This window comes from Mesocricetus auratus, unplaced genomic scaffold (genome assembly GCF_017639785.1).
Source record: "Mesocricetus auratus isolate SY011 unplaced genomic scaffold, BCM_Maur_2.0 Super-Scaffold_2245, whole genome shotgun sequence".
NCBI lineage: Eukaryota > Metazoa > Chordata > Mammalia > Rodentia > Cricetidae > Mesocricetus > Mesocricetus auratus.
In genome coordinates, this window is record NW_024429180.1 from 48059156 (window position 1) to 48083111 (window position 23956).

Genomic DNA, 23956 nt, shown 5'->3' on the forward strand with positions numbered 1-23956 from the left:
TCTGTGACAGCCAAGGAAGGATCTGTGCTGGCTGTTCCTCTGGTAAATCATTAACCTCCAGAGCACTCTGTACAAAGGTATCAGTGTGCGCCCTGAGACAATGGGCTGGCTTTTTTCCTTTAAAGTTATAGTTCACAAAGAATTATGTCTTACAGGAAGACAACTGAATTGTAAGATAATGATTATTGAATTTGCTAGTTTTTTAAAACATGGGTTTGGACATGAAACAATGTGGACCATACAGTCATATAGTAACCAGGCAATTATAATGAAAATCTATTGTGATTTTTTTTTATCATCCTTAAAACCAATTCTTTCTGAAAACATATCTAAGGCTTTAGCCTTTCTTACCATGACTCAGTTTATCCTTATATCACACCTTTTGTTTCCACAATTAACTACGTTCCTGGGTGATGTGGGAGACTTGGCTTCACAGTCAAAGTTGAAAGTATTCTATTCAGAATACAATTTTGATATTGGCTGATAAGGGTTCTGGGGTGTTTCAAGTTCTTGTATCTCTTGAAAACAGACTCTGAGCAGAAGTACATAGTGCAGCAGAAAACAGTTTATCAAGACAGCATATGTCTAAGGGCTGGAGGCAAGGGCTTGGAAGCAGGCTGAACAAAGAGAAAGTTTAACAAGTTGGTGGTGGTCCCACTGTGCAAAATGTTTGGGGCTTTCATGTTACCTTGGGGTGGGCTCTTGGCTCATTTCATAACGTGAGCTTTTCCATGCATTCTCTATTACAGTGTCATTCTGCAATCAACTTCGTATGTTGCTGGTATGATCAGCATCTAGAATCAACCCCCAGGGGAGTGGGTTTAGTATTATAATGAGTCCTGGGTTACTTTCAGACACCTTGAGTGCTCTATGCCTTCACCACTGGCACTGGTTAGTTTTAGCTGGCCTGGAGTGGGGGAGGGGTCATTGCTATCTTGGCCTTATCCCCTGTATTCTTGATATGAGAAGTTCTGGGACTTCACCCTCTGCTCTATTATTTTGGGTCACATTTGCTTCCTAATATCTCTGCTTTTCCATTAGTTTGAAATTTTTCCTAAACATTTTTTCCTTCATTGCAGTGTGATGTAGAGCATTATGTTTTCTCAGAAGAAACTTTACTATGCCTCTCACATATTTAATAATTTTAAATACGTGGGTTGTTTTTTTTAAACATCATGGTGACCTTTCTGAAAGGTGTCTTTTGTACTGCCTTCCACCTTATACTTCAGTACGAGTTAGTCTTTTCATGTTCTTTCATGCCTTGTGCCTGTACAAGAACCTGCAATAACTCCTATTGCCTTACAGAAACACCTAAGCTTTTTGCAGTAGCTATAATAGTTTAGCTATCATGTCACAGCCCTCTCTTCAGCCTACTTAATATAGCTGCAGAGTTCTTTCATCACATAAATGGTCTACTTCACTTAGAGGTGGCATGTGTGATCAAGATATGGGATCAGAGGACTTAAGTTTTAAGTCCTAACTCTTCCAAGTACAAGCTAATGTCTTTATTTTTCCTTTTTAAATTGATGCATACATTTATTTTTTTCTTTGTCTATTTTATTTGATGGTTGGTAGTGCTGGGAATGGAACCTAGAATCTTAGGCTAGGAACATATTTTACCAGTTCAGACAGGCCCAGAGATTCAAGTCCTTCTACGACAAATATTCTGTTTCTAGAAAATTATTTAAAGGTTCAGAATTATTTGTCACTATTGAATGTGAATCCATTTTCTTTTGAATTACCTCAAAGTTTATAAATGAGTAAAGAAAAACATTTAAGATAATACAAAGGTCTCATTTTCCTGTTCTTCTTTAATTCCATTCTCCTTAGTTCTTTTTGGACAGTACGTGATAGTATCCACATCAGCTATTTTGAAAGAACTGTAATTGCCCAAGTGAAATAGCCCCAAGCCTCCAAGGAGTTTGTGATCTAGTAGAGAAGTCAATTGCTGTGCTGTGGAAAAAAAGAAAAAAATGGCTGAGTCAAAGTAGTAATCACACATGGATGAGAAAAGACTTGCAACAGATTGGGAATGTGCAATGATAGATGAATGTGAAAATGGTCCTAAAAGTTGTGCTGCACCCAGCACCCAGATGCTGCAACAGTAGGTTGTCTTATGAGTCCCAGGCGTGCCAGCGCTACAGGGGACGGCCATGTCTTAGAAACAAACAAAAAATCCTTCCCCAAATTGCTCTTGATAAAAATGAAAAACTAGCTCTATTAGTAAAGTATTTTATAAAAGAGAACACACCAGGTAACTTTATGTACTAGTTTGCGTGGTGGCGGGGGCTAGGAGGACTCTTGAAACAAAGTGCATACTTCCTTTCTTCTTTAGCAAAGCATGTTTCAGTACTTTTGGAGCCAAAGACACCATTATAAATATTATTATGTTAATACACTGGAGTCCTCATTTGCTTCTTGAGAATGCTGTGGCTTTAGAATTTTGTTTTAGATTTTTTTTTATATGTGAGAGTGTTTGCGTGTGTGTGTGTGTGTGTGTGTGTGTGTGTGTGTGTTTGTGTACCACTTGTGTGCCTGATTCCTGTGGAGGTCAGAAAAAGACATCATGTCCTCTAGAATTGAAATTACGGATATTGTAAGCCACCATGTAGGTGCTGGGAACGTGGGTCTTCTACATGAACGTCCAATGCTCTGAACCATTGAGCCATCTCTCCAGCCCCAGATGTTATGCTTTTTTACCCAGTGCTTTTGCTGACTTGTCCTCTTTTCTCACAGGTGGGTTGTTATTTCTCACTATTTTGGCGTCTTACTGTTGCTAGAATTCTTGGGCTCAAAACCTGAGCTCTGGAAGTCCCAACACTACACTTGGTCACTTGTCTCCAGTAAACGAATAAGAGATGAGTAAAACACAGAGAAAGATAAATTATTCTGTGTGGCACTTTGGGAAGAGGAACAAATGGGGTTCAGTTACTGCCAAGTCCATCTTTAGGTCCAAGAGACATGCCTAACTCAACAGTCTTCAAGGTGTGGTCCTGCTCATCAACTTGGTCAGTGCTTATGTTGTCAGCCAGCGATGCATAGCGAGACCCTGTCTCAAAAATAAAAATCAGCCAACTGATCAGTCAATCTAGCTGTTTAATAATGCATTTTGATAGCATGTGGAAGCAATGCTTAGGGAAAAAAAACATCAGTCACATTCCTTTGGAATTTTCTTGATCCTTATATAGACCAGCATCAAAATGATGTCCCCTCTGTGTGAAATAGTTGATGTAGGAACAATAAGAGGCCATATGTACAGGCACTGTAAAGGGATACTTATGTGTGTAAATTCATTTACTTCTTAGAGCTTATGAGATGAGAGCTCCTGCTTTCATAGATGAAGAAACCAAGGCACAGAGTAATCAGGAAACAGGACCTGAGGCTCTTGCTGTGGTCTCCTTCCAACCTCTGTGCAGCCTTTCCACGTGATTGGTCACATGAGGGTTAGAATGTGTGTCGACTTTGTGATAGATTTCTTTCCTCGTATGCTTCTGTTTGTCTCTTGGTCTGTTGCTGTGCTGTTTTCTGCACAGGCACCTGGCTTTGGATTGCTGGACCTCGTTTACTCTTCCTGGAAGCCTTGAAGAGTAAACCCTGCTGACACTAGTTTAGACCTAAAGATTTCCAAGCAAATCATGGCTCACTGTATCAGGCTTTCTGTCCTGTAAGTGGAGACATACTAAGCTCCTAGAGCTGTTGTGAGGGATAATGAATAAGCATTTATTGAGAAACGTCACACTTAATTGTGATTTCCTTTGCTTTATTCTCTTTCCTCACCTATGCGGTGATTTCTTCAGAAAGAAAGCTGGGGACACGACAGTCTGGGACTGTTTATCTGTCTTACTCCTCATTTTGAGAACTGTTCCCCTCTCTTTGCCTCCTCCACCCTGTGGCCTTCTGCAGTAGTGAATATCCAGGGGGGAAAGGTCAGTGAGTCCCAGCTTTGTTCCATGTGGCCACTCTTGGTTGCTACATGGCAGTTGGGATTTATTATATTGCTTGCTTATGATTCATGTCAGTAATTATCCCAGGGCAGTGCTGGTTCACTGTTCGAGTACAAACAGGACAAGAGACAACAACTGTGGATGGCTAAGCAGTAGCATTAATGGGTCCTTCACCTGTGGATAGAAGTATAATTTAGAAGGTGAATATGGGTCACAGTCCTGAAATCTCCAGGTTCAGCTTGCCGTTTCTTGACTAGTATAGTAAGGGCAGAGTTCTAGATGTGCAATAAAAAGAGGAATATCTTATGCAACATTTGTCTTAACTGGGTCGTCTCTGGATTTTTTCCAGCAGAGTAAGAGGCAACTGTAAGAGGCAGTAAAAAGAGGCAGTAGTACTTAAGTCATCTACAGCTACTCATTGTTATTTGTAAAACAGCACAGCTTTAGTCACTTCTCCTTTCTAAACACTTAATGACCTGGTTTTCCTCTGTACCATTACAGTCCACTCCCTTCAACATGGGTGCTCATGGCCCTTGCATATATGGTCTTTAAATTTACTTAACGGTTTTTATGACCACATATCAGAACATGTTTTGCTTTCCCTGTGTTGCTAGAAGTGATAGATTTAAAATGTGGGTCGGAGACACAGCTCAATGAGTAAAGGCACTTACCTCCCAGCCTGACAGCTTGAGTTCAGTCCCCACCCACAGAGTGCAAGAAGAAAATCAACTTCTACAGGTTGTCTTCTGACCTCTATAAGCATACCCTGATGTGTAAATGCTCTCCTCACACCTAACACAATAAAACAAATTGAATTTAAAAGTTTAAAAAAATGGTGGTAATGAAATGTGGAACAGAAAGTATATAGATTTGTTTCTGACTCTTCTGAATTTTTAAGAATTATTATTGCTAAATTTTAGGTGATTTTGTTTTGGTTTTTACCGTTCATTAAAATATGACAGAGAAGCTAGGCATGGTGGTGTACATCCGTAGCCTAAGCGTTTCTAGCAGGCAGAAGCAGCAGAGTACAGCGTTCCAGACTAGCCACTGCTGTGTAGAAGCGAAGGGCTGGATGTGGAGCACAAGACAGAGCCTGTGCTTCACATGCCCAGACCCAGCTTTGTTTCTTAGCTTGGAAAACAAAAAAACAAGAGCATATAAAACAGTTTCTCTACAAAATTTTATTATACTCTTTTATGTTTCCTTTTTTAAATCAAACAGATTATTGCTTTAAGTCACTTATTTTTGGAACTGTAACACTTGGTCACTGTTAATCGCTATGCTCCTAGCATAGTTTAATAGTTTGCCCAGGACTTTTTCCTTTTCATATTAAATGCTAGTTTTTAAATTCATTGTTTTCATTTTGATTTTTTTTTTTTTGGTAAGCATTGAAAGGAGAATAGCAGAAGAAGGACTAATGGTAGGAATCACAGGATTCACTTGTTCCTTTATCTTTCCAGATTGGCCATTTGTAGTACTGTGTGCTTGCTTGTAAAGTACTACCAGGTTCATCTGAATTCATACATTTAACAAACTCTTCCGAAAGCAAACTTCCATGGTTAAGTTCAAAGGAACGGTGATTGGCTCAGTGCTGTGCAACCTGCTGAAGCACAGATCAATGTGCTCCCTGACCTTTGCAAACATCTTTTTCTCCTTTAAAAAAATTCAATTGTTTTTGTTTTCTTCAGTAGCTAAAATTTTACTGAATTATATGTGTTTTAGCCTTTTTTGATCTGAAGAAGTCCTGAGTACCAACACATAAAGTCTAGCCTAATTTTGAAACCAGTCATTTTAGCCACCAGCAGAAATTACATGAGTGGCATTAGCCAAGTAGTATCATTTTAGTGCTAAGTGCTAAGCAGCCGTTTTTATTTAAATCAACTCCTTGTTCTAATCATCAGGTATTTATACCTTTCCCCTGAGCAGCCTACAATTTTGTCCAGAGTGAATATTTATGTTCACATTACTTAAAAGTTTATAAATTTTAAAATACTACAAATATTACAACTTTGAGACATTGGTCTTTTTTTTTCCTTTTTTTAATTTAAATTAGAAACAAGCTTGTTTTACATGTCAATCTGAGTTCTCTCTCTCCCCCTCCTCCCTTGACCCCCTATTCCCTTTCTGCTCACCAGGGAGGGTGAGACCTTCCTTGAGGGATCTTCAAAGTCTGTCACATCATTTGGAGCAGGGCCTAGACCCTCCCCTGTGTGAGACATTGGCCTTTATGTTCTAATATATGAACCAATACTGACTGGCAAAATTAGTTGTATAAGGATCTTTTCTTTAAAAGATTATTTTGAAGATTATATTGCTTATAATGAAAGGATTTATGAAAGAATTCTTTGTTGGTTTTACTTAGTAAAGGCTCTTAATAACATGACTTTCCATGTGTAACTTAGGCTAGCTATTCTTTCCTTTCTCCCTTCTCCCTTCCAACATCCCTCCCTTACCTTTTTCTTTTTGTTCCTATCCAGCAAACCTTCTTTTCCACACTTGTTTCTTAAAATAATTTTTCTAGTTCAAACTACCAGACTTCTAACCACACACCTTTGCTTCCTTTGTCCTCGGGGCATTATAGAACAACAGAAAGAAACAACTTCTTACACAAGCACACATTGTACAGGACAAACTCAGCAGAGCTCAGACTATCAAGTGGAAAGGAACAAAGGAAGTAGAGAGATTAACTCAGTTTTGAGGATAAAAACTGAATGAGGGTGTTCTGGTGGACGTAACAGTAGGATAGACTATGAAACAAAGAACATGCACAGAAAGTGCTTTCTACGCTTTGGGAGTTTAGCTTCTAAGCAATTACAAGAGTTGTCAACAACCAGGAGAGTTTTCTGGAGTACTAGCTGGCATGTGTCAAATTATCTGGGGGTCTTGTAAAAACACAGATTATAGATTGTTGGGCACAACCCCAAAGTTTCCGGGTTGAGGTTCAAGCATCTATATGATTCTAGATGTGCTGTTGATGGTCTGAGAACATGTACTCCTTAGACCCTCACCTCAGGGGTCCATGCTAGTCTGTCAGGAGCTTGAAAGTGCACTTGCTCCTGGGCTGGCAAATCATAAGTATGCAGAATTTGGGCTGAAGCCTAGTACAATTGTGCAGTGCACAACACAAATATAAATAGTTCTAATATAACCATGGGATATGTCCTCAAACCCATTGCAAGTTATGAATGTCATAAGTCAAAAATGCCTTTGATGTCTGTAACCTACAAAGTAATTTGTTTGACCTGTCATTAAGAGGCTGCTGGAGAGCTTGTGACTCTCCTGTTGCCTAGTATTGTAGCGGGGTCACAAAACATGTTACTGACCTGAGAAAAGATAAAAATTCAGTTTGAAGTGTGGTTTCTATGTAGAGTGTACTGTATTCATGCTATTATAAAGAAAAAAGTAAGTCAAACCATTATAAATCAGGAACAATCTATATATGCTTAGCCAGCCCACATTCAAATTTTGTATACACATGAACAGCCAGACCTAGGGTTTCCTATTGAGGCCAAAGAGAGAATCAGAGTGGGAACACTTACGTTGAGACTTCTGTAACAGATTTGAGTGTGCTAGGGGTACAGAGATAATTTTTCCTGGGGAAAAAATACAAGAAACATTTGTGCTGTTGGATTAGGTTACATGGCTTCTTATCTTGATATCAAGGAGTACTTGGTTCTTTTTTTCTTTATTCGCTCCAATAAAGGTCAGGGGGAAAACAAGGAAAGAAAATAATAATAATAATAATAATAATAATAATAATAATGAAGAAGAAGAAGAAGAAGAAGAAGAAGAAGAAGAAGAAGAAGAAGAAGAAGAAGAATTTCCAAAGCTAATGAGAACATGGAGGCTTCAGACAGAAAAGGCCACTTGATCTGCCAAGCACGATGAGGAGTATATATTTGGTCAAAGATCAGAGTTAAAGTCAGGCAGCGGTGGCATATGCTTTTGATCCCAGCACTCAGGAGGTAGAGGCAGGTGGATCTCTGTGAGTTCCAGGCCAGCCTGGTCTACAAAGTAAGTTCCAGGACAGCCAGGGCTATATAGAGAAAAACCCTGTCTCAAAAAACAAAGCAAAAAATATCAGAGTTAATGAGAAAGTTAGAAATTATTTATGGAGAATGAAATGCAGATCATCATTGCAGTTTTCATCAAAAGTACTGAATATTTGACAGCCTGGTATTCTTTATCAGACTGGAAAACAGTTTTCAGACATAGGAGGATGTGGGGGGTGTGCTTTCTGTGTATGTTTTTTGACATGAATTTACCAGAGAATATACTTTAGAAAAATTAGAAAGGGACAACAAGAAGGGGATATCATAGACCCTAAAAAAAGAGAGGAAAAGAGAAAAAGGAAGGCTGTAGCAAGTCCAGGAAATAGATGGTCAGGAGGAAACAAGGGCGCAAAGGGCGGGATGTGCATATTGGACAGGAGTGATCTTGCTCTCCACCTTTAGGTCGATTCCAAGGACCCAGCTTAGGTCCTCAGGCTTGCTTGGCAAGTTTTTTAACCCCACTGATCCAACAAGCAGCCCTTAAAGTGTTTGTTTGTTTGTTTTTATTTGTTGAAGCAGTTGTTTGATCTTACCTAAATGGTAAAAATTTAGCAAATACAGTTTAAACAGAGTTAAGGTTATAACTATAAAAACTGAATTCTTGTGTTGGTATCATATTGATCAAAGAAAATCTGCCATTGTTTTTTGAACTTTTAGACAATTAAATGTGCTACCACTGTGTGTGTGTGTGTGTGTGTGTGTGTGTGTGTGTGTGTGTGTGTGTGTGTGTGGTATACACATATGGTATTTATTAGAACCATATGAATAAACAGTGTAGATACTATATAAGCAAATGGGTAAGAGAAGGATTTGCTTGGAGTTAATTTCCATTCTATTAATTGTCTGTTAACCTTGTGATACTCTTTTTTTATAAAAAATAGATGGGCCAGAAAGATGGCTCAGAGATTAAGAGAACACAGTACTCTTGCAGAGAACCCAGGGTCAGTTCCCAATATTCAGACTGGGTGCCTACAAGCACCTATAACTGCAGCTTCAGGGGATCTAAAATATACACATGCTCACACATACATACACAGAGTTAACAATACTAAAAATTCATCTTTAAAGGCGTTGGTTGCGCATGCCTTTAATCCCAGCACTCGGGAGGCAGAGGCAGGCGGATCTCTGTGAGTTCGAGGCCAGTCTGGTCTACAGAGTGAGTTCCAGGACAGCCTCCAAAACAATACAGAGAAACCCTGTTTCGAAAAACCTAAAAAAAAAAAAAAAAAAAAAAAAAAAAAAAGATAGCCGGGTGGTGGTGGCACATTCCTTTAATCCCAGCACCCAGGAGGCAGAGTTTGAGGTCAGAGTTCCAGGAGGGCCAGGGCTACACAGAGAAACCCTGTCTGGTATCCCTGCCCATCCCCCAAAAATAAACTAGATAATGAATAAAAATAGTAAGATAAAATAAAATTCGAGAATTCATATTTCCATGAATATGTGTAAGTTGTCTCTGGAAAATATTGCTGATTGGCCATATTGTTAATCACCAAGTAATTGGTCAATTTAAATATGTTCTATAGCCCGTAACTTTGTTGATTAGTCCTTTTGAATTTAGACCATTTTACAAGTCATGTTACCAACGGGTAATTCAGTTTTCAGGCTAGCTCAAAAACTTTTTAAAAACAGGTTATTTTAGTATTGCTTTGAAATTTTGTTCTTATCTAAGCTTGTTTTGGTTGTTTTGTTTTTGTTTTTTGAGAAAGGGTTTCTCTGTGTAATAGCTGTGGCTGTCCTGGAACTCTCTCTGTAGACCAGGCTGGTCTCAAACACACAGAGATCCACCTGCCTCTGCCTCTTGAGTGCTGGGATTACAGGTGTGCTCCATAACCACTTGGCTTTTAAGTACTTTTTATAGCATGATTTCAATGCAAAATCTCATTTTAATGAAGAATAGCAGGTTTTACCTTCTTTCATGTATATCTGGAGTTAGATTGACCTATAGGCATTAAAAAAGTTCGGGTGCTGAAAAAGTGGCAAAGAATTTTCTATGCATTAATATTTTAATATGTGACAAAAGATAAAGCTCACTAGGGTTCCACCACACATAACTAAAAAGCATTTCCTATAGTTATTCCATCCACAAATCAGTCTTTCTGAATTGGAAACATGAATTTTGCTCTTTTCCATTTTATATTACCCAGACGAGTGGCCAGCTTCTTAATGCTCAGTACTATAATTAGGATTTATACTTCAAAATTATTGTTAATATTTTGAATGTAAATATTAAGACTTGTTGATAACTTTGATAGTATCGTGATTTTCTTATTTTTCTGTGGAAAGACAATGTGCTTTATACATATATATATATACACACACACATATATATATATATATGACTAGTTATTTGGTTTCTGTTTCTCAAAAGCTAATTTCCAAGTTTGGAGCCAGTTTTTAGGGTGCCATAAAGCTGTCTTCCATGACAGTATTCTAGCCTGACTGCTTTTTGAAGGAAGGCATCATGAGAAGATTGCTTCTGTTATCGGCCCCTTTATGAAGATGTTGGAAACTGATTTGAGGGCAGGAATGGGAGGACTAGATACTGTTACTTTAAAGTAATAAAAGTAAAATTCTCAGTGTTTTAATATTAATATATGTTTGTGAGTAAAGAGGAAATAGAAAACCCTAAAATAAGTAATCTACCTCACATTATATCACTCTCATAGGAAAATAACTTAACTTTTGTTCTGATACTCTTTTGTCCAGATAGGTAAGTTTACTCAGCATTTTTTATTTATTTATTTATTGGTGGTAATGGGTATTGAACACAGGGCCTTCGACATATCACCTCCTGCCTTTAGTATTTGATCCAGATTAGCGCACGCCTTTAATCCCAGCACTCGGGAGGCAGAGGCAGGCGGATCTCTGTGAGTTCGAGGCCAGCCTAGTCTACAAGAGCTAGTTCCAGGATAGCCTCCAAAGCCACAGAGAAACCCTGTTTCGAAAAAAACCAAAAAAAAAAAAAAAGAAAAAGAAAATTACAACTTTTTAACCTGTTGTAATACTTTGTTAAGAATCTTACAAAATTTGCCAGGTAGTGGTAGTGCTTTTAATCAAACACTTGGGTGGCAGAGGCAGGTGGACCTCTGAGTCAAGGCCAGCCTGATTTACAGAGCTAGTTTCAGGACAGCCAAGGCTACACAAAGAAACCCTGTCTCAAAAAAAAGAAGAAGAAAGAAAAGAAAAAAGAATCTTACAAAACTTTTAATTCGTGTATGTTGTTCACACAAGAACAATAAAAACTCCACTGAGCCTACTACAGTTATTTGATGACCATCTTTCCAGTATTTTAAAGTAAGACTCATCCTTTGAGATCTCTCCCTGAGGGTTTTCTCATTTTCCTTGAGTGGGGAAAGTTCTGAGAAATCAAGCCCCAAGATCCTTTCCTCTTGATCAGTAGGCTGCTAGCTGCTTTTCAACTCAATAGTGTGTTTAAGACTGCTAAATGAGCCAGGCTTTGGTGGGGGATGCACTCGGGAGGCAGAAGCTGACAGATCTCTGTGAGTTCAAGGCCAGCCTGGTCTACAGATCGAGTTCCAGGACAGCCTCCAAAACAATACAGAGAAACCCTGTCTCGAACCCCCCCTCCAAAAAAAAGACTGCTAAATGAATTCTTTCCTTTAGGGTGATACCAACAACAGGAACCATAGGGCAACTGGAGTAGCATTGTTCTGAGCATGTATGAACATAAGCACATGTGTAACATATACATACTTCTTTAAGGATATGCTTGATTTCTTCACCACTTTGTTTCTTGTTAAGGGTTTATTTTCCTTTAGTTTTACCTAAAGAAAACCCTGGATCTCTAAAGAAAACTTACTTGTACTATTATTTATTACAAGAAGAATTGCCTAAGATGGAAAATGATTATGATTTGTCTGAACTCATTGCAGCCTAAACCCAGAAAAAAGTAAATGTACACATTACAAAATTGATGTCCATACCATAATCAAATTTCAAAGATTGTGGGTTTTTTTTTTTACCATTCAGACTTAATGAAGAATTCAAATACATTTTTCTAAAATGAAAACTTTCTTTTTCAGTTAACTTTGGAAATGGTGAGAGGATATGTTGAAAAATGCAAGTTTTTATGTAGCTGGTACTTTTCTGAATCCAGCTGAAAGCCATGCTTTTCCGTGGTTTGTAAATGCAAATGTAGTTCTGTGTAGTTGTCTGGTCTTCCAAGTTTGTGGCATTCTGTGTAAGGAACTGTGTCTTTACTAATACATTTCATGTTAACACTGCTTTCACTTGAAATAACATTTTCAGACACTTAATATTTGACCTAGAATGAGAGAGGAAAAGTTAAAAAATACTTTGGATGTATATCACTTTCTAAAGAGTACTGCACTATACTGCTGATTTCTGGACAAACATTATTGAAAGTACAAGTTTTTGTTGTACTTTCAAAATAAATGTCAGGCAAAATTTTACTTTGTAAACTAATTTACCTAGCAAGGTCGAATTTTATTGGTTTGCTTACTTTAAATTGTTATGGTATATATCATTTTGAAATTGGGTGTTGCAGCCAGAATATAAATAAAAATAGTAATTTCAAAATATACTGTATAGTTAGACACTGTCTCTTTTATGAGTTGCCTACAAAGACAAAAATATCATGCAGAAGACTGCAATAGCTCTCTTGGGAAAATACTCTAAAAAGTTAGGCTATTTCAAATTAGTTGTCTTAATTCTTTGCAGTTTAAGACATAACTATTTTTAATCTAAATTAAAATAGAAGTAAAATATATTTAGCAAAGTACTACCTAAACAGCATCTGGGTTCAGTATAAAGTCATTTAACAAATTTTTGAATTAAATCATTTCATGTAATACAAAATTTTAAAAGTACAGATATCACATTATTTAAATCATAATTGCTTTTAGACTAACTTTATAGAAATCTTTAATGAGGAAGGAACACATTAAAGTGGTTCAAGAAAATAAAATGGAGTGCATACAAGAATAGAATATATTTTAATGTGTAACACATCAGACACAAACTTTCTTTAAAACATGTAACGGTCCATATGTTAATTCTTTTGGAGCTGGAGAAATAGTTTCCAAGAGCACAGCTTTCACAGTTGAACATGGAGCAGTCCCAGTGGTTTAGTCAGGCAGCTTATATTGCAGATTCACTATCAAATATCTTACTCTTTAAGGTTTGTAGGTTGTGTTGAATAAAATTCTCGGTGCCCTGAACTTCAGAGAACCTGGAGTCACTTCTTCTAACAGACCAGTTTTTCATTTTTATTGAGTTCTGAATTGTGTCTGAAGTGAAGTAGTAAACAATGGGGTCAAAGCAACAGTTGGAAACAGCAATGCAGAGAGTGATTGGGTACATTGTCCTCACTGCAGCTACCACAGAGCAGTTAGCAAAGGTCTGTGTTCTCATGAGAGAGTATAAAATGAGGTTGATGTTATAGGGCACAAAGCAGAAGCAGAATATGACCAAGTGTACAAAAATCATTTTTAAAACTTTAGTTTTGTTCATTTTGCTTCTACTTAATGTAACAGGTTTATTTAAAGTTCTTAGCACCATACTAGAACAAGTGACGTTCAAAATTAAGGGGATAAAAAACCCCACTATTTCTATGAAAATCACAATCCTGGAGAGATAGGTTTTCCATGTAGCTGCTGGAAAGTTCTCAAAGCAGGAGGCTTCTGAGGTATTGTTACCCTGAGAGTGGGTCGACTGAAAGAAAACCGCGGGTGCGCTTCCTCCCATCACTGTGAACCACACAGCAATGCAAACAATCTTTGCGTTTCGCTTAGTTCTTAAAGTCTTCGACTTAAATGGGTAGACGATTGCCAGAAACCGATCTACACTGATACAGGTTAAAAACAGAATGCTTCCATACATGTTGGTGTAAAACAGCATTACTGAAATCTTACAGAGAAGATCTCCAAACGGCCAATTCCGAGTTGCAAAGTAAAAAATCCGAAATGGTAAAGTAAAGACGAAAAGCAAATCTGACATTGCCAGGTTAATCATGTACGTTGTAGTTTCATTTCTCACTTTGAGGGCACAGATGAAAATATATATCGCAACACAATTGGATATCAGCCCAAGCACAAACACCATGCTGAACATGCACCCATACAAAGTGTACTTAAAGGAGTCATCATAGGGGCAGTGGGAGCCGTTGGAGCTTACCATTGTCAGGCAGTACAGCTTGCAGGGAGTCCTTTTGTCTTCAGTGATCGCCTTTGGTATTCAGACGTGATCGCAGCAACCGCCAGTTTATTCGAAAATTGTTTCTTTTTGTGTTCTTACAAGTATTTTCTTCTCTGAAATCTTCAAAAGAAACATGAAACGTGTTGCTTAAAATTTTCTAGTAGATTCTTCAGGACAAGAGTCTCATTTTCTGTTCTCCAGAAAATCCATTGAGTCCAGAAGTTAGTTAACTGAAAATTCAGTCAAGAAAGCCCACCCATAGAGCCACAAACGTAAGGAAAAGCTGTGTTTCAAGTTGGACACAACAGTCCTCGTGTAAGCTTGTACTTCAGTCGTCAAGGTGAATATTCCAAAATTAAAATGTCCTCATGTTCAGAATGGTTAGGCATAAATTATCAGTCTTACTTCCGCGTCTTAATAATCCCAGTCCGTCGTCCTCTGGCGGGTCTTCCTTTCAGTCTCCGTTCTGGTAGTTCTCCATTGATCCCAGGTGGCGGTAGGCAGGGTCTCTTAAAGGTTCCCAAATAAATTCCTAAGCATGTTAGCTCTTGCTGAAGGAGGCCTTTCCGAGGTTGCCAGCTGTATTGTGAGATGGGCTGTCTCTGAAGTGAGCAAGAAAGGCTTCCTAGATTTGTAATGTGACATCACAGGAAGAAGAGGCTGGGTTTGGACAAAGGAAGGCTTCAACCAGTTGTTTGCAGTTCCTTTAATCTGATAACGTCTGTGCTGGGAATATACCTAGGAGGCTTGCAAATGGTCACTGGCTGTCCAGCTGAGCTAGGCGTTAACCCTTTTTGTGCTCAAATGCCTTCTGGGGATTCTGGCAACCTCTCCAAAGTGGTTTCCTTTGTTTTAATTAGTAATAACCAAGAAAGAGAAACATGTCAGTTTAAGGAGGCTTCTCTCTTACTGTTTTTGTATTTGGGATGTTTCCTTCTTTAAAGAAATAAAATGTAGATGGGTGCATATTTATAAATTGAAATCTTTAGTGATATGAGTGGACATTTTAAAGAAGGCAAGCCCTTAAAGTTTACATATAAAAAGGATTTGACTGAGAGACTGGCAGTTTTGGTTCTCTTGGCTTCTGGTTTTTGATTTTGCTTTTAATTACTTGTCAAGATTTAACTCAGTTGGTCTGGTTGTGAGTAGCTTTAATCCTGGATCTCTTTAGTTTTTAATAATCAATGTTCTAACATTTTTCTTTGAAACTGGTAATTTTAGAGCTTTTTCCATTTTTTAACACACCAAAGAATACATTAAGAATGTTTATTTTTCCTGGGGATTGTAACTCAGTGGTAAAAACAGTTTGGTGCAGTATTACTCTTATTTGCCCATGACTTAATATAAGCATATAGGAAAAGTGTACTTTTTAAAAAGGGCTTTTCCCCCTCTTAAATTTATTAAAATAACTTACAGAGAATCAAAGTTCTGCTACTTGCCTAAGTTTAGGTTCCTGACTTTTTTGTTTTGTTTTTTGTTTTTCGAGACAGGGTTTCTCTGTGGCTTTGAAGGCTGTCTAGGAACTAGCTCTTGTAGACCAGGCTGGCCTCAAACTCACAGAGATCCACCTGCCTCTGCCTCCTGAGTGCTGGGATTAAAGGCGTGCGCCACCACTGCCCAGCCATGACTTTTATTTTCATTTCTCATCTCTTCCTTTAGCCTCTTACACATGTTGGCTGAAGGTTGGGATATATTTCAAGTCTTTAATTTCTAAGGTTGGTTTTGTTGAAGCTGAAACTCTTCGTTTGTGGTCAGTTAAGGCATTTAAGAGCAAGTTTTTCTACACATGCCTTAGTTTAAATATTAAATTGTAGTCACATGTTCTATACCTTTTAATTCGGATTACTCTAATGCTCAACAGCTTTTTAAAAATTTTTTTTTCCAGTTTAAATTTAGATAAGAAACAAGGTTGCTTCACAAGTCAGTTCCAGGTCCCTCTCCCTTTCCCTCCCCTCCTCCCGTGCCCTCCCCCAACTCCCCTCTCCCTGTTCAACAGCTTTTGATGGTGAATTGTAGTCTGTTTTGACTAGGAATTCATCTGTGATCCAATGATGGAGTATTACTTAGATCCAGTAGTGACTGAGGGTCTAAATGTCTTTGTTTTGCTTTTGGTATGGAGCGTAGATATATATGTGTTCACATTAGAAGGTAGAAAGAACTGAGTGCAGCAATGAACAAAGGAGTAGTTGATAGCATATTCTTCTGAACTGGGAAAATTTTTTGTTAATAGTTATTTAAGAAAAATACAAAATTTGAGTGATCTACATCTATGTTTCCTTATTGTCATTTTTACATAAAATACACAGCTATATGTCCTGGTACTATCCACTTTCACTTTCATTTTGAAAATGGTACTTTCTCAGTTAAACTATGAAAATAGTTCCTATACTGGATCATTCTTCCACATATTATTCCTGTTTCTTAACTGTTATTCAGTTTTTTCATGTTTTAATAACTGATGCTTAAAATGGATATCCACTGTCAATTAGGCTTTTTATTATTATCAATAATATATGTTTGTATTCCAGAATCCTGGTATAAATCTTTACCCTAGTAAACACTGAAGTGTTTGCTTATGAGTGGATTATCATTCTTCAGAGTCTAAATTTACCAAGAAGTCAGGATGTTGGTGCCCTGCCCTATAACTCACTTCATTATTTTTTTCCCTTTGAGACGGGGTGAAAGGTTCAGGCATTACGCTGGCCTGCCCTGCTACCTGGCAGGATTCACTCAGGCAGTTCTCTGGCCAGCCCAGAGTTCCATGAGAACCAGTCTACATGTAGGTGCAAAGGACCCCTTTAAAGGACAGACCCCTGCCCACTTACTCTCTCTCCTCTTCTCTTCTCTTGCCTTTCTCAAGTCTGTCTCTCCCTTTCTGGCTCACTATAATAAACTATGGTTAACTTGCTCTCCATGGCTTGTGCTCCTTCTATCGCGCCGGTTCCCATCTCCTGCAACACTTTCTTTTTTCTAATTTCTAATCTTAAGCAAAATAACAACACAGGGTCTCTCACTGAACCTGGAGTCAGCCTTGCAGATAGATAGCCATCCCTAGTTTCCTCCTGTCTCTGTGCTGCACAGCTCTGAATAGGCACAGCCACAACCTGCTTGCACACCTGACTGACAAGCTTACCATGTGAGCCATTTCTCCAGCCCAACCATTCTTTTTCAGTTCTTCATGCTGCCTGTTTCCGCTTTTGCTAGTAATATCAATTGTGAATTGTCCCTTCATTCCACTACCACAATTTTAAATATACTCAGGCATTTTTACCTATATGAATATTATGTTTTATCTCCTTATTTCTAGTCTTCCTGTTTTTCACTTACCTCCAACCAGCCTGTCACAAATCAACTTAAGGAACCAAGTATAATTATTCATTTATTCTCTTGTTTCCAAGAATAATTTAAAGGAAAATAGAATATTTAAAATACATGTAGTGTGGCTAGAACTCAGTGGTTAAGAAAATGTGCTATTCTTACAGTGGACTCAGGACCCCCAGCACCCACTTGGGGGTGATTTACTAATAACTCCAATTCAGAGCATCTGACAGTCTCTTCTGGCCACATCAGGCATGAATGTGATACACATACATACATGCATGCATGCATGCTGGCACTCATACACATAGAAGTAAATAAATAAATCTTTAAAATATACTGTAGGCTGATTTTTAGGATGCTGTGGTGATGTGTAGATTACTTAGTAAAAAATAGTTGTAAGGGCTGGAGAGATGGCTCAGAAGTTAAGAGTACTGACTGCTCTTCCAGAGGTCCTGAGTTCAATTCCCAGCAACCACATGATATCTCACAACCATCTATAATTCAATCTGGTGCCCTCTTCTGACATGTAGGCAGAACACTGTATGTGTAATAAATAAATCTTTAAAAAATAGTTGTAAAATAGTTAATTTGCTAGATGTGGTGGCTAAAACTCCTGAGTGCAAGGATTAAAGGCATGTATCACCACATCTAGCAAATTGTACTCAGGAGTTCTAGGGTATCTTGGTCTACATATTAAGTTCTATGCTAGTCATAGCTCCACAGTGAAATCCTGTCTCCAACAAGAAGGTGCAGGTGCGCAGAAATGGTGAAGCCATCAAGAAGAGCCGTCCTGTTCTTACTGAGAATTCAGGTTTTAGTATCAGCACACACATTGCAACTTGCTACTGTCTGTAACACCAGTCCCAGGAGATCCAACATCCTTTTCTGACTCTGCAAGCATTGCATGCACTTAGTGCACAGATATACATGGTGGCAAAACACCCCTATGCAGGTAGAAAAAATTTATTTAAGAGATGCCGGGCGGTGGTGGCGCACGCCTTTAATCCCAGCACTCAGGAGGCAGAGGCAGGCGGATCTCTGTGAGTTCGAGGCCGGGCTGGACCGATAGCCTCCGAAACAATACAGAGAAACCCTGTCTCGTAAAAACCAAAAAAAAAAAAAAAGAGTAAAAAGAGTTAATGTGGGGGCTGGAAAGATGGCTCAGCGGTTGAAACCACAGATTGCTCTTCCAGAGGACCTGGGTTCAATTCCCAGCACCCACAAAGTAGCTCACATCTGTCTATAACCCCAAGATCTTACACCCACACATGGACATACACACAGCCAAAACACCAGTGCAAATAAAATATAAATAAATAAATTATTTTTAAAAATTAGTTAATGTGAGGGCTGAAATGTTATTCAATTGGAGCTCTAACCTTAATATGCATGAGACCCTGGTCTCAGTTTCCAACATCCCAGAAAATGATAAAATGAAATCCTGAAAATATGAGCAGTATAAGCAATACCATTCAAAACTAATTCATTTTAAAACTATACAGTTTAAATGCAGTGCTAACCAAAATAACATTTTAAATAATAAATTTATTTTCATAGTAAAAAATTAAAACCATATGGTAGTCTGAGATACAAGATATGAAATAATATTAGAGAAGTGTGGGTGAAAGGAATCTGATACAATTTATTTTAAAAAGAATGTGTTGCCCTTACTTAATAAACAGAACTACAAGAATATCCAAGAAAAGTTTCCTTTTGTCTCTGAAATGTACTGTGAATCTTCACATGTGTACCCATGCGCCTGTGTTTTCCATTGACAGTAATATTTAGTTGTGAAAGGACATTTGTTAACTTTATTTTAGGAAAAGCACCAAATGTCAAATTGTGATTGTGGTTAAACATATATTATCAGTTGGTAGATCATAACATACATACATACATACATACCATACATATGTACACACGTGCATACACGCATGCACTCGTGAACACATGCAGGCATGCAGGCAGTTCAATGATAGGTTAAGCTTAACATTTTGGTGCAGAGGATCTGCCTTCAGTGACCTTGAACTCTCTAAGCCTTCTCATGCTCTTCCTTGGGTACTGGTTTCATCAGCCTGAGACTGAAACACTGTGACTGAAAACATAGGAACCCTGATCTGAGGAAGGGGAATCAGCAAATAATCTCTGAAACATTGGAAGACTTTTGTTTATTCAAGATCTGTAAAGAATCTAGACTGTCATTTCCTATTGTAGATTCTTTCTGCGTGAATAAAAGTTGTGCTGTAGCATATAAAATAATGGCTGCACATATCTTTTCCTGAGTGGGACAGTATGAAAATGTTGTGCAAGAGCAGCCAGCGGGAGTGCAGGCACGGAATTCCTACACTGTCCCTTCACTCCAGTGGGGAATCTGGTTCCTTGGCTATAAAAGAAAGGAATTAGGCTGCACTAGTTCCTTTCCTGCTTCCTATTTGGTTCAGATTCTTCGAATTCTTTGAATGTTTAAGGTGTCACATGGGGCCTTTTCACTCTTCAGTATCAAGGAGTCACTTTTTATCCTTAATTTTTAAGAATTTGTAATTTTGAAACTAGTGTGGACAAGAAAAATGTACCTCAGAGGAACAGGAGCAGGACGAAGAAATATGTATAAGAGACAGAATAACTGGGTCAAGTAGAAGTTCCTTATTATGCTCAGTAAATCACCAGGAGTCACAAGCTTACACAGAAAGTCACTTTCATTCCAGCACTCCTAATCCCAGCCAGCTAATTTAGTGAGACCCCGATAGAACCATAGGAAGTCTGAACCAGAGGTTGTGGGGGGAGGGGCTGAACCCAGAGATAGCAGCAAGGCCTGGGCCTTTAAGAAGGTGGATAACCCCTCTGGCCCTACCCCTGGTTCCCTGAAGCCTTGAAGTCTCTCTCTGAGGGGGGGACAAAAACCAGTTCTGGTGACTCATGTCTATAATTCCAACATTCCACAGGCTAAGGCAGGAAGATGGAATGCTTGAAATCAACTTAGGCCACATAATGAGTTCAAGGAGCTACATAGGTGTTCACCTTGTTTCAAAAAAACAAAAGAACATCTCCAAATGCAGGTCTTGAAGGCTAGAGCCAGTGTTCACAATAATTATACTGGTGCAATCTCATTAATGTAGTCCTATTACCTTTCACTTACAGAAATTTATTCTTTGAGGAATTGATAACCTAGTCCTACCCTAAATACCTGTAAGAGCAGTACAGGGTTTGATTTGATAATGAAATCTTAGATAACACTGACAAAGTGGGTTGTAGTTTTTAAAGATCTTTCAGCTGCTTTGCAAGAAATAAGAAGTGGAAAAATCAATTAAACTAGGTTCTTAGTGGCCTGGTTTTTAATCTTTACCAGAAAAAAAAACTGACTTTTTTCAAATAACTTAACTTCTCTGTTATATTAATAAAAAGACACTTTCAGTACTGAGGTTTTTGTTTTACATTTTCAAAACAAAAATAAAACAACTACTACTGAAGAAACTTGAAAGTTATGGTTTGCGTAGGATGCACAGTGGGTGGATGGTGGAGGATGGCAGAGGTGGAGCGAGGACCGGGCCCTCACTGTCAGTTCTGGCCAGTCCCTTATGCATGCTTGTCAAGTGAAAAAGTACAACGCCGGATGTGCATGGTGGAGAGAACTCCAATCTTTATTTTTCTTTTTTCAAGACAGGGTTTCTCTGTATTGTTTTGGAGGCTGTCCTGGAACTCACTCTTATAGACCAGGCTGGCCTCGAACTCACAGAGATCCTGCCTCTGCCTCCCAAGTGCTGGAATTAAAGGTGGGTGCCACCACTGCCCGGCAAGAATTCTAATCTTGAGATAGGATTTTTGGTTCCTAAATTTGAACTTTATGTTGGACAAAAATCTATCCTAACAATCCCTTCTGACTTTATAGATAGTTTTCAGAACAAAATGAAAATAAATAAGTTTTGATTGTAAAATGCAAGCAAACAAAAAAACCTAGATAGATGCAGTAAGCCACCACAGTATCCTGACCTTTCAGATCCAGGTTAAATTGCAAGATGACATAGGGCAGCGTTCTTTGCTTCATTGCATTTCATTGAGCAGATAAGAGTTCCTGTGATTCATGAAAAGGAAATGGTCCTAAGTGATGTCCTGTATATACTTCATTAGTACTGATCATGGGTAACAGAAGCCTATCTTAAACTTGCCTTAGGAGAAAGACTTGTTTATTTGAGTTAGTTATGGAGTACTTAACACATTGGATTAATTCTAGAATTCTTTAAGGTTGTAATAGAACTTCATTCTAAAACCCAAGAGTAGTCTGCTCCACCCACATTACAGAGTACTGCTTCTACACCCCATCCCACACAACCCCACCCCTGTAATTCCAGTTGCTTCAGTCTCTAAAGCACAGTTGAAGAAGAGAGGCTTCACCAGTATGTGAGAAGCAAATTCTTTGGCCATGGTTGTTTATTGCCAGAACTGGAACTGCAATCCTAGTTTCTTGGTATTAACTCAAGTACCTCTTGTAATGATAAGTGTCTGATCAAGGTGAGCCACGGAGAGATTGCATCATGGCAGACAGGTCTAATAATGCAAGAGGTTTATTGGAGGAGAGGGAAGAGAGAGGAAGGCCATATCAAGTGGGGTCATGAGATAGACAGAGGTGGTGAGACAGCCATCTGGGGTGGCCGGGACCTTTAGGGGTGCTTGAGTCATTCATTACACAGCTCTTCTCACAGCATCTCAGCAGTGGAAAGGCACCACACCAAGTGGTGGGGCAGATGATAAGATGAGGTTGTAAGCTGCTGCAGGTGCTGAAAGGCAGGCCAGTGGGACATCAAATCTACTGGACATCAAATCCACTGGACCATGTAGCTTCCAACCCTTTTTCCTGACAGAATATTGGAAACTTAGATCAAAGCTTAGGTAAATATTAAGCAAAGAACTTTGGTTTTTGTTTGATTATATATAAGCTTTTGAAACACTAACATGACTGAAATATAACTGATATTGCTGGGCATGTGGCACACACCTTTAATCCCAGCACTCGGGAGGTAGAGGCAGGAGGATCTCTGTGAGTTCGAAGCCAGCCTGGTCTCCAGAGCGAGTTCCAGGACAGCCTCCAAAGCAATACAGAGAAACCCTGTCTCGGAAAAACAAAAACAAAACAAACAAACAAAAAGAAAAGAGAGAAAGACTTCTGGGACTGGAGAGATGGCTCATTGGATAAGAGCACTGGCTGCTTTTTCAGAGGACCCAGGATTGATTCCTAGCACCCACATGGCAGCTTACAACCATCTGTAACTTTAGTTCCAGGAGTACAATATCCTCTTCTGGCCTCTGTGGGCACCAGGCATGCACGTGGTGTACAGACACACATGCAAGCAAAACAACACCCATACACAGAAGATAATAAATTAAAATAAAGACTTTAAAAAAGTCTAGGGAAAGGATATACAATTTAAAAAATAGAAATGTGATCCAGTGTAGGACAGTGGTGGAGCTCTTGCCTAGCCAGTTTGGAAGCCTAGATCAGATCTTCACTAAAAGGCTAGAGAGATGGCTGAGCAGTTAAGAGCACTTGCTGCTCCTCCAAAAAATCCTAGTTCAATTCCCAGCACCCATATCAGGTGGCTCATAATTGCTTATAACTCTAGCTCCAGGGTTCTGATTCCTTCTTCTAACCTCTGTGGGCACATATACTCACATATAAATAAAAATAAAATTTATAAAAAGAAAATAAATTAAAATAGGGTACCAAATGCTTAATGTTGCTGGGCGGTGGTGGCGCATGCCTTTAATCCCAGCACTCGGGAGGCAGAGGCAGGCGGATCTCTGTGAGTTCGAGGCCAGGCTGGACCAACAGCCTCCAAAACAACCCTGTCTCGTAAAACCAAAAAAAAAAAATGCTTAATGTTACATAAAGTGAATTTTTTAAGGAAAAGATACAGCTTTAACCAAATAATTTTGTTGTAGCCTCATCATGCAGTAGAAAGAAATGTGTTAGAATAAACTAGCAAAATTAACCCATTCAAAACAAACAACAAAGAACAGAGAGGGTCTGAATAAGATGTCTCTGTATCCTTCACTTAAAAGTAGTTTTTAGTAGCCAAAGTTAACATTTCTATCTTTAAAAGTCTTTTACCTTCAAAACTGAAAGTGATTGAATATTGTATTTTTAAACAGACAACAGATTTTTTAAAGGTCTAATTATATGAATATTATTCCAGATATAATTACAACCAGAAACATAATTTTGCTTTAGGCACTTGGGCTCTTAATTCACTTAGACCCAGGGAAAGGGACTAGCTCATTACAGATAGAACACTCCAAGGTCTAGGGCTGTTGGTGAGGCTCCAAGTCACTGGTCATCCAACCCACAGCAAAAGTTCCATGATCACTTTTATTAATTTGCCACTGCAGTTACTTTAATCAACAGATTCCAGTTCTTGGGAAATGTGAGAATTTCCTATCAATACCAGATGTTGCCAGCACGGCCTCTAA

At 38.6% G+C, this 23956-nt stretch overlaps 2 protein-coding genes across 3 annotated transcripts in view; one reads left to right on the forward strand and one right to left on the reverse strand.

Annotated features, from left to right (window-relative positions):
• Positions 1-23956, forward strand: part of Rb1 (RB transcriptional corepressor 1) — a 123341-nt gene that overhangs the window by 69084 nt on the left and 30301 nt on the right. The window lies entirely within an intron of this gene.
• On the reverse strand, positions 13031-14225 carry Lpar6 (lysophosphatidic acid receptor 6). Its single transcript, NM_001287613.2, is given in 1 exon segment — positions 13031-14225. A coding segment is annotated over 1 exon segment (1038 nt). The 5' UTR covers positions 14156-14225; the 3' UTR covers positions 13031-13117.